Source organism: Callorhinchus milii, unplaced genomic scaffold (genome assembly GCF_018977255.1).
Source record: "Callorhinchus milii isolate IMCB2004 unplaced genomic scaffold, IMCB_Cmil_1.0 Scaffold1, whole genome shotgun sequence".
Classification (NCBI taxonomy): domain Eukaryota; kingdom Metazoa; phylum Chordata; class Chondrichthyes; order Chimaeriformes; family Callorhinchidae; genus Callorhinchus; species Callorhinchus milii.
In genome coordinates, this window is record NW_024704742.1 from 74,741,541 (window position 1) to 74,756,230 (window position 14,690).

Genomic DNA, 14,690 nt, shown 5'->3' on the forward strand with positions numbered 1-14,690 from the left:
CAGTTATAACAAGCTTTTACACCTGAGCATATCTACTTCATTTTTCTAGTGCCCTTTGAATACATTTATTGTCATTGCATTTGGCAGATCGATAACATCAGTAAATTTTGTAACATTTGATGTAGACTCTTTCAAATTGTTAGTGATTTGTGTGAATAGCAGGGGAACCAGAACAGAAATCCGTAGAGGTCTCCTGGTGTCTTCCCTTTTTCCCTGCAGAACTTGTGAAATGAGGAGACAAAAACAAATTAAAGGTTTTTAAAAAAATGTAAATACTACTTTTTTAAAAATGTAGTTGTTCCCCTAAAATTGAAGATGTTTGCAGCAAATGTTACTACTTTTGACTGGAACTTTCTATAACGTAAGCAGATTTGAAGTTAATATTACTGCAGTTTCATTTCAAGATTACAATACATAAATTTCAGAAAATCAATCATTCATTGTGTTAGAATCTACCTGTTCTGATAACTATGGGTCAGCTTGGCTGACGTATATTTCATTTATAAAGTGCTTGCTGAATATGTTGTGTTGCTGTAATATTTTCAGTTGTATTTCATGCACATAACAAAAATTGTGCTGTGTAAGCTTGTCCGCTTTGGAGAAATAATACAAGAATTTAAACATAGTGTAATAAACAGTACAAAGTTAAATCAAACTACTTTGCACAATTTCTTTCTGCTTTGATCGATGCTGCCATTTATCTGATGAATAAACCTGGTAATATGGTTCTGAAGCTTGTATTTTCTGTCAAGTCTTTCACCATAAGTTTCGGCAGGTGGTTGCATGCCACATATTACACGATTACTTAGAGAAGATGTTTTTATTTTGTGCTAATTACTGATGTTATACATCTTTTATTTTACTATCGCGAATGTTTTTGGCAAAACCTAAGCTCAAATTTGCATATAGTCGTTCCTTTTACTAAATAAGCATTTTTTTTCATTTTTAACATTGCAGACTGCAGAACCTCACCCCATCAGTCTACGATGTAGAAATGGAAATATGGTACACTTCTTATGCATTACGGTTGTTTACTGGTATTGCAGTGTCAAATCTATCGTCTGTGACTTGTTTAATTTTATATCGAAACGTAATGGATGTGGCTACAAGAGTAAATGGCTGTTTGCATAGTTTAAGAATTGCAACTTGCCATGTTGCCAGTCCGTTTCTTCCCTTCGTTCTTTCCTTTCTACTCTTGTCTCTTTCCTCTTGCAAAATTTCTCCTGATTTCTGCCAGCAATGCTAAATTTGCAGGGAATATTGACCAATATGTTTGTAAATCAGGCTGCTACTTTAAAAAACAGTATGTTGCTGATATTGCACTGAAGTAACATGATTTCCTAACAAAATATCTTTAGATTTCTGTTATGTATAAAACATTGAATTTCAAGATTCAGGTGACTAAAGCAAAGCTATCTATGAATTCAGTAAAAATGTAAATGGATGCTCAAATAATAGTCAAACTAATACAATTCCAAATACTAAGAGAGGTAATTACTAATTGAGGCTAATTTAATGAGGCTAATTTAACAATAAGCACGTCTTTGTCTTCTGACTCCATGCTGGTGTTTGGTGAAGAGAGATGGCACAGAATCATCAAGGAGTACAGTTTTTAAAACTATCTTTCCCTGTCCACTTCCACTTTCTTTCTCTTTATATCTTTTAAATACAAATTAATAAAGAATCCTTAATAGATTGAAGTTACTAGTAATATTGTGGCCTTTCAGACTACATTGCTTTTTTTCTTTTGGTGCACTTTGCAGGTGCTTCTATAGCTTTAGGTTATCAAATAGAAGTTTAGAAATTGGGATCTAGAAGTAGCAAGGCCTCTATTTTTGTGTGCAGCACAATGTACAGTGCTGAATGGAGAACATAAAACGGTTTTCAATAAAAGTTCTCTATCTTCAATGGCAACCACTAATTGCTTTCAAAAGAGCAAACAACTTCCAGTCATAGAAATATAATTGTTAAAGCATTGGTAGTTTAGCTTTAGAAATCTTAGTGTTTGTGAATCTCTTTGTTTCTCTGTGAGAGAAACAAAGTTCAACTTTTCAATGTGTTTCAATTACCAACAATGCTCCAACCAAAAGAATGAATAAGCCATAGCCAAACCAATTAGTACTTATAGTACAAAATACTGATCTAGTATGTGAAGCATGAAGTATTCACATCTTTATTTGCTGCTTATAAATCTCCTGTGACAAAGAATCAAAAGATAGATGTGCTGTTGAAAATCAAAGGCTTATTATCTGGGTCAGAATGGTGGACTCGGTTTCCTTTATAGCCATAACCACTGCTTGCTTTTTTNCTAATCTTTGGCAACTAATCAGAATTACTGCATGGAGCCTCATTTGAGTATTGATAAAGGAATTTTAAAGGAGAGAAAAAAANGCCATATAAAATACATTGCTAAATTTGCATTTTGTTGGCTGATCTGGAACAAAATTGATAGAAGCTATGAAAAACTCCATGGGTGAGAACATATTTCCCTTGAAGAGGTGCATAAGACATATTTTCCTTGAAGAGGTGCACTCCCTGCTCCTGCAGAACATCGAGCCAGTACCAGGAATGTCTCTCGAACAGTTTAGTGAACAACTTAGCTACATTGGTGCAAATAGGTTGTCACCATCATCCAGTCTAAAGCTGTCAAATTGAGACTCTTCTTGGAGCTGTAAAGCTTTGTGAATAGTTGCTTGGAGTCTACATGCCAACCATAACTGCCAGATGTTGGAATTATAGCAAAGGAGGAAGCTAATTGGTCCTTTGAGCCTAAACTGATGCTGACTGCTCTTAATCCTAATTCCCTGCTCTGTTCCCTTAATCTTTTATATTCTTCCTAGTAAAATGTTTACGTAATACCTTTTTAAATGTGGTTTTGGTCCATGTTTCAATGGCCACTTGGGCTAATGTGTTCCATAACCTTCTGCATGGAAAAAAAAGTTTTCTTCTAACCTCCCCCTTTTAGTAACAATCTTGACCTTATGCCACCTTGCTGATTTACCAAGCAGCAGGAATAATAACTTATGATCTACCTTCACAATACCCTTCTGAATTTTGAAGCCCTCTTAATTTTCTTTGTTCAGCTGTCCTCGTAACTGCAAGTTCTTATCATTGGTAACAACAGAGTGAACCTAAGTCGTACCCTTTCCATGCCTTTCTGTAATGGGACGTCATAGTGGTTCTGCCCCCCATACCATGTACCACACTTAAGCTTGTTAATTTCTGAGCTATGTTTTCTGAATTTGCTTCAACCCCAATTACTGCATTGATCACCTGTCTGCGCACTGAACAGCAGGTACATCTTTGGAAGTTCCTGAATTACTCAGTTTGTTTTCATTTGGTACGAGACAACTATGTCCGTTTCCAAATGATTAATAAAAATGGCAAGTGATGGAAGTCCCAGTATTTTATCCAATAAATACCACCAACGAAATTTAAGAAATCCATTTGCCCTTGCTCTCTCTACCTTCTACCTTTCAACTATTCCATCAATTTACCTATATTATTAAGTATCTTTTTTGTCAACTACTTACAATAAATATGGAGTAGTTTGGAGTCCTGTAGCTCAGCGGTTAGAGCACTCACCTCGCAAGTGAGAGACCTGGATTTGATTCCCGGCAGGGCGAAACCTTGGGCAAGTTTCCTTACTCCATATGCCTGATAATAATCCTTCAAGAAAAAATAAATAAAAATAATAATTTGGTCACTCAATCCACGACTGTTTGTGGGACACTGCTGTGTGCAATTGGCTGTCAATTCACTTCACAGTATATTCTGTGGAGCGCTTTGAAATGTCTAGAAGACATGAAAAGTACTATATTAAATGTAAGGATTATTATTATATTTTATAATGTTTGTCTTTGTTATAGTTTCTGTATTCATTGTATTGTTACTTTTTCTTTGTGTTTGATCAGCCCTCTTTTTGTTTCATATTAACATCGCCCACGATTTTAACTGCCAATTTCTCCTGATGTGGATACCTTATAAAATGCTTTCTGAAGAAAATACAAACATGCAACTTCAATTACATCTCTTCCCATCAACACATCTTTGATGCCCTGAAAAATAAATGAGTAAAACTGATCCTCTTGGATCAATTCCTGATCCATTTTAAGGATTTACAAATTCCATCCCCAATTATGGTCTTGAAGTTCACCACAATTGAGATAAGACTAATTGAACTGTAATTCCATGTTTAATCCCTTTTTGAACATTTATCACCCTCTAGTCCTTTGATACAATAATCTTTTCATCTTCATTTTTTTTAAAAAAAGGATAGTGGCCAATCTCCTCAATTGTCTTTCAGTATCCTGGGCCGCTTACTATCTCTTGGTTTTACTTTTAAGCTCTTTGGCTACTTTTTTGTAGTTTGCATTGCAATCTTTAGCTGCAGTTTGTTAACTTTCATGACTTGCTCTGATTGTCCTACACCAGATTTCACCTTCCTGTGTATCAAGCAACTCTTAAGAGAAGGGAGTTTCTCTTTGTGCCCTGGCCAACAATCCCCCAAATAAAATTAATCATTCTCTTCAAGGCTGCTTTTGGGATATTGCTGTGCACAAATTAGTTGTTGAGTTCGCCAACAAAACACAGTCACCGCACTCTACATTATTATCCCGTGAAGCACTTTAGGATGTCCTCTGGGAGGTATACCAAATTGACGGAATATTATTATCTCCCATTCTTTATTATTTTAGATTGATTGCTTTGGCTCTCAAATGATCCCATCTAATTTATAATAACCGCTTACTTTATAAGTGTTTGTAACATTATAACAACCTGTGCTATTTTTAATGTTGATTACCAATCTTTTTTCATTCCATTTAGGCTTTCTAACTTCCTATTTGCTTCTCTAAATGTTTTACATTTTTCATTATTTTCTTATGTATAATCAACTATCTCTCAAATGTTACCTTTGTAAACTAATTTTTTTCTGTTTTCCCCATTTAATAATTAGACCTTTAATGTACCCATTTAGTCTTAGTAGCATACATTTAACTCGTCCCTTACCCATCTCATTTAAATATCTCCAATTTCAAGTATGCAGTTTCATTCGGTATCTTTCTAACCAGGTTATGTAGGCTAAGTCTCCTTCATCCCTTTGAAATCTGCTTTCTTGATCTATGTTTTTATCTTATCTCACCATGAATGTTGTAGGTTATGATCATTATTTTTATTCTATCCTTTTCAAGCAAACCAATGTAGTTGGTTTGATTGTTCAGCAGTAGATTAAGAATTGAGACTTTGCTTGTGAAAATAATATTTGTGCTAGATGTTGGAGGTAAGCAGGGGTAGCTAATATGAACACACAATTGCTTTGCGTAAATAGAACGCTCTAATTTTTCCAATTTACTGATGACTGTGGTGTGGTTTGCACATTATGGGTATAATTTCACGGATTCATAAATCATGCAGCTTCAACTTTGCTTTTAATCAATTACCTTTAAAATTTGCTTAATCATTGGCTAAAAGCACTGGAATGTTATGCAAGTCCTGAGACTTTAAAATGAATATTGAGCAATCCCTTCAGTAATTTGAAGAAATCAATTTCAAGCAGATCAGTTCAGCAACAGTAACTTGTATTCTTAATAAGTATTAACAAAACACGATGTGGAAGATATCACATGAAAACGACATGATATCTTCATGAATTGCTGATTATGCGTTTTTTAAGAACTTGAGTTGAATGATTTCCTTTCTGGATTTAAAAATGGTGAGGTCGAAGTTCATCAATGCATCCAATTTTCTTTAGATACTTTCCAAGCTAGTACTTCAAATACACTCTTCATTCAACTAAGAGAATGGAAACTTTTTAAAACAATTGTTGGAATATAGAAACAGGAGTCATAATAATAATAATCCTTGCATTTGATATAGCGCTTTTCACGTCTTCTAGACGTCCCAAAGCGCTTCACAGAATATACTGTAAAGTGAATTGACTGTATATTTGTGGGCGAACGCGGCAGCCAATTGCGCATAGCAATGTCGCACAAACAGTCATGGATTGAAAATGACCAATTTATTATTGTTTTGTTTTGGAGGGATTATTATTAGGCGTGTGGAGTAAGAAAACTTGCCCAAGGTTTCGCCCTCTGCCTAGAATTGAACTCAGGTCTCTCGCTTGCAAAGCGAGTGCTCTAACCACTGAGCTACAGGACTCCACAAAATGGAGTAGGCCATTCAGCCGCTTGAATGTTCCCTTGAAAGCTCTGAGACACTAACCCGCGTGGAGGGTGCTATATAAGTGTAAGTTGTTGTTGTTGTCCCGCCATTCTATAAGATCATGGCTGATCTGTACCTCAACTCTAATTACCCGCCCTTGTCTCATATCCATTGGTGCCCTGACCAAACAAATATCTATCCACCTCAGTCTTAAAAATTTGAGTGAATCCGGAATCAACAGCCTTTTGGGGAAGAGAGTTCCAGATTTTCACTACCCATTGGGGGAAAATCTGCCTCCTGTTTTCACTCCTAAATTACACTTTTGTTTGCATGAAAATTAGCCATTTCTCACTGAGATTGGTCATGCATGCTTACCCATGTTTACACACTAGATTGAAGATTCACGTAAGACCTCCACACAATGCATTAGGCTTTTATGCTCAGCCTTTATTTTTGTCCATCCCCTCTTTTATGGTCACCCTGGCTGTGAAATATTGCAAATTTGTAGTCTTTTCTTTCCTCTTCCTTGCTCCCCATTCCTTTTCCCCTACCCAACAGGAACCGTCTATCATCTAAGCCACTTTGGAGACGAGAAGAGGTCACGAGTGAGTCTACTGTACCATTCTATGCAGCTTCCTGAACGTGGTCCTTTTGTGTTATTGGTGCCAACACTTTAACATTGATGTCCGATATTCATTTTATGGGGCAGGATCACTGTTGCTATGATGTCCAGTGATTGTGTATTCCAATTGTTCATAGCAATTAACTTAAGTTTGGTTCAGATCTGTACAGTGTTTCTATCAAGAGTAGGACTATTAATGCTATCGTGCTCAATTATAAGATTAGGTATAAGACAACCAATCTTGTGCTTAATTCCTATATCCACTCCTCTCAATGCCCTTGCTTCCCTCACTTCCTGAACCATCTCCTACTCACGAAAGTCACCACGGTATATCAGTCACCTCTGCTCCCGTAAGGCACAGGTGTGTGACCCTGAATGTACCTACTTTAAATCCAACCTAACGGTCCATTGGCAGATCTGGCTGGACCTTATCAAATCTTACTGCTCCGCCCTCGCCTCATTAAACCCAGGTTCCTCTTCTCCATCACGAACCGGCTCCTCTGCCCACCCGCTCACGCCTTGCCCATCCTCACCTCCAATGCCAACTGGGAGGCAATGCTGGACTTTCTCAAAACCAAAGTTGAGGGGATCCACTCAGCGGTCTCTGCCCTTCCATCTACTACCCTCTCCATTTCTCCCCCTCACACCCTGGCCCCTACAAATCCCTCTTTCCATACCTTCGATCCTGTCTCCCACTACTCTCTCAGCATCACTATAATCTGCATGAAACCAACCACCTGCTCCCTCAACCCCATCCCTGAATGGCCTATTCCTGTTTCTATGTACCAACAATTAGTTTCTAAAAAGTTTCCATTCTCTTAGTTGAATGAAGAGTGAATTTGAAGTACTAGCTTGGAAAGTATCTAAAGAAAGTTGGATGCATTCTGTGCTACCCGCAGCACTGAAACAGCTCTGGTCAAAGTAGCAAATGACATTCTGCCCATCTGCGACCAGGGCTCCCTCTGCCTCCTTGTCCTCGTTGACCTCTCTGCTGCCTTTGATACTGTTGACCACTTTATCCTCCTCCATCGCCTCTCCTCTCACCTCACCTTCATGGTTCTGTTCTTGAATGGTTCAGATCGTACCTCTCACACCGCCTCCACTTCATCTCTACACAGTTTCTCTCTAGCCCCCGCACCATATCGTGCGGCATTCTTCAGGGCTTTGTCCTTGATTCCCTCCTCTTCAATGTCTATATTCACAAACAACAACAACAACAAAATTACATTTATAGAGCACCTTTCATGTCGGGAGTAAGTCCCAAAGCGCTGAACAGTCTAGTATTGGGGCCCGAGCATGGGGGAGGGGTGGTGTAGGGGTCAGGGAAGGCAGAGAGGTGGGAGGGAGACCAAAGGCATGGTTGAAGAGAAGGGTCTTGAGACTGGCCTTGAAGGAGGCAAGGGAGGGAGCGAGGCGAAGGGACCGTGGGATGGAGTTCCAGAGTGTGGGGGCAGAGAGGCTGAAATCCCGGCCACCGGTGGTAGAGCGGCTAGGGAGGGAGACATGGAGCAGGCCGGAGCCCGATGAACGGAGTGAGCAGGCAGGTTGGTAGGGAGTCAGCAGGTCAGAGAGGTAGGAGGGGGCAAGGCCATGGATGGCCTTAAAGGTGAGGATGAGGATCTTGAACTCGATTCTCTGAGGGATGGGGAGCCAGTGGAGTCGGGCGTGGGTGGGAGTCATGGAGTCACGGAGCCTGGTGCGTGAGAGTACACGAGCTGCAGAGTTTTGGATGATCTGCAGCTTGTGAAGGGAAGAGTTGGGAAGGCCGATGAGGAGGGAGTTCCCGTAATCGAGCCTTGATGTGACGAATGAGTGGGAGGTTGTTTCGGCAGCCTGAGGGGTGAGGCAGTGGCGGAGTCTGGCAATGTTGCGGACATCAAGTCCTAGATGAGAGCTAACTTTCTTCAGCGGGACGTCAATCTGCAAGCCCGAGGCCCTCTTGATTGGCTTCCTTCAGCGCTGCCACACCTCAGGAGCTGACAGCATCGCAATCCGTGGATGCACATTCCACCTTACTAAGCCAGTCTGGAACTTGGCATCTTGTTTGACCCTCACTTATCCTTTCCAACCCACATCTGTGCCATGACCTGCTTTGCCTTCCCCCATCTCCACAACATTGCCCGGCTGCTTCACTGTCTCACACCACAGGCCGCCAAGACCCTCATACACGCATTCATAACATCCAGGCTTGACTACGCAAACTCCCTGCTTGTCGGCCACCCCATCTCCTCCCTCTGTAGGCTGCAGAACATCCAGAACTCTGCAGCCCGTATCCTTTCCCGCATCAGGCTCCGTGACCCTATCACCCCCATCCTCGCACGACTCCACTGGCTTCCCATCACTCAAAAAATACAGTTCAAGATCCTGGTCCTCATCTTCAAAGACCTCCGGGACCTTGCTATCCCCTACTTCTGCGACTTCCTAACCCCCTACCATCCTGCTCGCTCCGCTCAGCGTGCTCCAGCCTGCTTAATGTCCCCCGCTCCACCATCAGCCACTCTGCCCCCATCATCTGGAGCTCCATCCCGCAGTCCCTCCGCTTCGCCCCCTCCCTTGTGTCCTTCAAGACCCGTCTCAAGACCCTCCTCTTCGATCGTGCTCTCGATCACCCTTCTTCCCCACCCCCCCCACCCCCACCCTCCATCATCTCCAATTCCGACCCCCAGCTCGGGTCTGAAACACTGACGGTCCAGCGCCTCGGGACGTCCTCCCGACGTGAAAGGCACGATACAAATGTAATTTTGTTATAAATGTTTGCAAGATAGTTTGGGAAAGGTTTTAGAAATATCTTCAGGGGAAATTTATCTCAACACAGAAATACCTTGTCAAAGGCATTTAAAATGTTCCCTCGAGTTCAGAACTGTGTTAAATGAGGTTTATTTTTCACAAGCATCCTGTTTGATCTATCACAACAAGCTGCATTCACTGAAAATATTTTGTGGAACAAGGAAGTCCTGAAGTTTAGTGGTTTGATGTATAATTTCAGCAGTTCTCTATGACTTCAGAATAACTGCAGAATTGACTATTTCCAGGCAGTGACTGCTTATGCAAAGGCAACAAGATGTTCCGTTTTGAATTAGTTTTACCCATTGCAATTCCTGTGGAAATCTCAAGACAGGATTATTCTCTATTTTTAGGAGGTTGTCGTTTGTAGCCAAAAAGTTTCACTGTTCTTGATGGGGAAGAGGAATTTAATTGAGCTTCTGTGAATCGTTCCTCTGATGTATATTTTTAAGATGCTTTATACAGTAAAATATCCACAACCTTAAAAGATAGGTAATCCTTAGGCAACAAAAGAGTCAAGTATTATGAAGTTTAAGGACAGTGCAGGAAATATTTTTCACATAGAATATATTCAACATCTGGAAGGAGTTAAAATAATAGTAAGCCTTGTATTTGATATCGCGCTTATCACATTGGGAGAATGTCTGAAGCGCTTCAAAAGATTTACTGTAAAGTGTAGTGACAGTGTATTTTGTAAGCAAACTAACTATTTTGGAAGATTGCTCAAGCCGTAGACATTGGACTTGAGAAACATTGTGATGCTTTAATTGAAAGCAAGAGTTGATATTCTGGAAGGATGATATCAAATGGATTGGAAAGTTATATAATAGTATCTGATGTATATCTTATAATAGTTGCCTCTATTTATTCATCTGAACTCGTGAAATGGGGAAATGTGCTAACCTAGTTGTGCTACTTTACAAAGATTTTTAATTTTGCAAAGAAGAATACTTGCTCTCGTGGTGCAGGAAGTTGACATGTTTTGTCACTTCCAGCTCGCTGCTCATGTTTTGTGATGCATAGGTAGTGCTGCTGAGATCACTTTGTAAACAAAGCTTTTTTTTGCATTGGCAGTGAGCAGGAAGTGACGTTAATTGTAACCTGATGAGCCAGAACTCTCTTTAAAGTGGGGGTTGGACTCGGAGCAGTGTTTTATATCGGGGTTGTCCGATACCAATTTCTTATATGATTGAACTCAAAAAAACTGCATGTGTTCCTTCTACTAGAAATTAGTGTTAGAGGGGGAGAAGGGGTCCTTTCCTTTCAATCTTCGACTATTATTTTCTTAGTAAAAAAACCCGCTGAGAGGAGGGAGCGGGCAGGTTGGTAGGGGGTTAGAAGGTTGCAGAGGTAGTGGGGGAGCAAGGCCGTGGAGGGCTTTGACGGTGAGGACCAGGATCTTGAACTGTATCCTCTGTGTGATGGGAAGCAGTGGAGTTGGGCAAGGATGGGGGTGATGGGGTCGCAGAACCTGGTGTGGGAGAGGACACAGGCTGCAGAGTTCTGGATGATCTGCAGCCTAAGGAGGGAGGAGTTGGGGAGGCCGATAAGCAGTGAGTTGTCGTAGTCAAGCCTAGATGTTATGAACGTGTATGAGCGTTTCGGCGACCTGCGGTGTGAGTCAGTGGAGGAGCCGGGCGATGTTGCGGAGGCGGGGGAAGGCAGAGCAAGACATGGAAAGATATGGGGTAGAAAGGATAGTTGAGAGTTAATGTACTTTACTGAAAAATGATGTGTGCAAAATTGCCCCGTTATTACTTTAGCAATTGGGTACACACGCAATTTAGCATACCGCCATACAAAAAAGTCTATAACCCGGTCCATCATCTCTTCACTGGTAAAGGGAAAGTGCTAAAATGTGAAAAGAATTTTAGGCTTTATAAATTGGGCCATTACAAGAGCAAAGGAGTGATGTTAATTTGTGGGAAAAAAAGTCAGGAGTATTGAATTCATTTTTGGAAAAGAATCCTTTTATGGAGTCATAATCACAGAGTGAATAATGGGGATTCATGATGAATCAACTAAGGCTAAGAAGTTTCAGTGAGAAGAGATTTGAAAAAATGGATTGTTTTTGCTTGAACAGATAAAATACTAGACAATCGAGTGGAGGCTTTTAAAATTGTGAATAATTTTGGTGGGTTAAATGGAGAAACTATCCCCAATCATTAATGAATCAATAGCAGGTTTATTAGAATCATACAGCACAGAAGGAGGTCACTCGGCCTATCGTGCCGACTCTTTGAAAGAGTTATCCAACTAGTCCGACTCCCCCACTCTTTCTCCATAGCCATGCAAAACATTTTTTATGAAAAGGGATTTTTTTTAACACAAAGAATTATTAAGAATATGGAAACAGAGATAAATGGCTAGTCAAGCTGGATCCACAAAAGCATCAATACGAGAATTGGATAAATGAAGAAAAAATAACTACTACCTACGTAGAAAGAGCAAGGGAATGAGGTTATAGCTTCATTCATGGAGCTGGCATTAATACAGATACAATTTGAATGGTCGCCTTCTGGCTGTAAACATTTGGTTTGATGGTGGTCATATGCAGTGAGAGGAGGCATTTAAAATATATCGTGAAACATTTCAGAATTTTATTGCTACAGTAAAATATTTGATCAATTTTAAGTTTATTTTTAAAGGTATGTTTTGTTTCAGTTCCATTTACCCCAAACCATATTACTGTGCAGATTTTCATTTTATAAGGTAGATCAATAATTTCAGCAATCCTTGGGATAAGCAGATCTTGAAAGTAAAATCTAGTTTAGGATTTATACTGTGGAGATATTACAAGTTGATGCTCTTGAGTGTGCAACATTTCAAACCCTTAGCTTTATAATTCAAAACATCAAAGGTACTGTAATATTCACCACTTAATTGTGTACTGTCTTTCTTTCCAAAGTACATTCAGCTGTATTAAACTCTTATAAAAGATAAAATTAAAGCTCAAGGTACTTTAAAAGGAGTTGACAAAGTAGCTTTACCATTTTAAATCAAGACAACTCCTACGGTACTTTGATGCTGCAACCATTGTTTGTCTGACATTCTGAGATGTGTCCTTCTTTCTCAAAATGTGCATTTTCGGGCCACAAACTGGCAAGTGTTGCTATTCTGCAGTAAGAACCACTGGTCTGTTGATATAATAGAAATAAATTGTTTACTGGATCTTCCACATTATTGAGGTTTGTAAAACATCGTAGACAAAAGGTACTTCTGCAGTTACCTTTCCATTGGTCTGGTTGCAAGCTCATTATTAAATGTGCAGATATTGGTAGTTTTGACCAGGCTTTATTTGCATGTGCATGCACTTATACTTGGCCAAGTTAATTGGAAAAAACCTTAATCTTCTGATTAAGGCATGACATCTAATTCTTGCATAAAATATTATTGAATATTTTATCCTTCAGTGACTGTAAGTAAAATGTTAGAACAAGCAATTATATAAATTTAGGCAAAGTGCACTGCAACAAATTTACCACTTGTTAACTTTCCATTTTCATACTTTCATTTCATACCATTCATTCATATCAATGAAACTAACTGCAGGTGATTTTATAAAGCTAAATGCAGGAATGCAGCACCGGAATTTAAATAATAGAATTATCCAGCATTTCAGGACATTCATGATCATTTAAAATCCTCTAAAATCCTTAATTCTAATATTCAAAACTTGAACTCTTGGAAGAAATGGCAGGGACAAATGTTGATTTATATTTTGGGTTGGTGGAAATCACTAAAATTGGCAAACATCAATATTTTTTTCCAATGTTCTCAAAAATAAATTTTCATTGCCAAACTTTTTTAAATCACTTTTTAATGATAACAACGACCAACTTCAGGAAGTCAGATTGCCACACATGTCACTTCCTATGTGTTGCGCTTGTGTCTGTACATAAGTAGGCCAGCTGCATCCATTGGCCTTTCTTGCTCTTAGTGCTCCTGCGCAGTATGTAGGAATTGATGTCTCTGATGACCTGACAACGTGGAAGGCATCCATTGTGGTCAAAATTTATAATTGAAAAATTAATTTAAAGTAATTGTTAATATCATTGTGAAAATCAGAAAAAATAATCGATTTTTATTAGGCTGATCTCTAACTTAATGGTCTAGATGCTGTTGGCGACATTCTGATGTGTTATCAAACTTTTGTAACTATCCATCATTCATATTTGACTGCTAATTAAAGTTAAATTGGAAGAGAACATCGGAATTGAGCTTACAAGAATTCAAGATTGTGCACAATTTTATGATCACGCTGTGACTAGCTGTTAGGAATTATTTCTTACTGAAAGCATGATTCTCTCTTTAAAATCAACAATGTTCCCTTTGGTCAAATATAGCTTTATTGTTGCACTCATTTGTTTTTATTTTTCGTTGTTTACCTCCAGTCTACTCCTCTTCACCTGGCAGCTGGGTATAACCGTGTCCGGATTGTTCAGCTTCTTCTCCAGCATGGTGCTGATGTACACGCTAAGGACAAAGGGTGAGTAAAGGACATTTTAACCAGTAGTGTACTTGACAACCTCCTTAGTAGTTTTATAGTTGTGATTCAAAACGGTCAAATTAAATGCAATTAATTTGCATTTACAAAGATGTTAACTTGAAGAGTATTTGGATGTGAAAATTGAGTATTTGTTACAACTATTTTATTGGTGATTGGAATGAAGGATCGAGAGAAGTAGTGTAAGTGGAATCGCTTATAAAATAAATTGTAGAAATCAATCTTGATATCTCTTGCGGTATGCTTTGCTTATTCATACCACTCGCTCCTGGATAAATGCTTCTCCAGTAAATGATATTCACCATACATCTTCCCCCAACAGCTCACTTGCAAAAGCTAATGTTCACTATGAAACTGAGCCGCACAGAATGGATCCCACTCTGTGTTTAGTTTAGTAATCTTAGATGGAGTTGCAATCACCTAAACAAAGCGCACAGTTACTATAAAGTAAATCCTTTGAGACTTTTTCCCAATATATAAAACTAGCAAATAAAGGGTTATTATTATTATTATTAGCAAATGCACATTTTAGTCAGAGTGTTCAACCAGTTCACTACAGACAAAAGGGCTTGGTACTGTGTGGGATGGAGGAGAGAATAAGGATTGGCATTGTGT

At 39.2% G+C, this 14,690-nt stretch overlaps 1 protein-coding gene across 1 annotated transcript in view; it reads left to right on the forward strand.

The window, feature by feature from the left end:
- Positions 1-14,690, forward strand: part of LOC103177658 (poly [ADP-ribose] polymerase tankyrase-1) — an 81,573-nt gene that overhangs the window by 30,342 nt on the left and 36,541 nt on the right. Inside the window, exons 6-7 of the mRNA XM_042344781.1 lie at positions 958-1,005; positions 13,963-14,057. Of these exons, the coding sequence (XP_042200715.1) occupies positions 958-1,005; positions 13,963-14,057 (143 nt within the window). The remainder of the gene's footprint in view (positions 1-957; positions 1,006-13,962; positions 14,058-14,690) is intronic.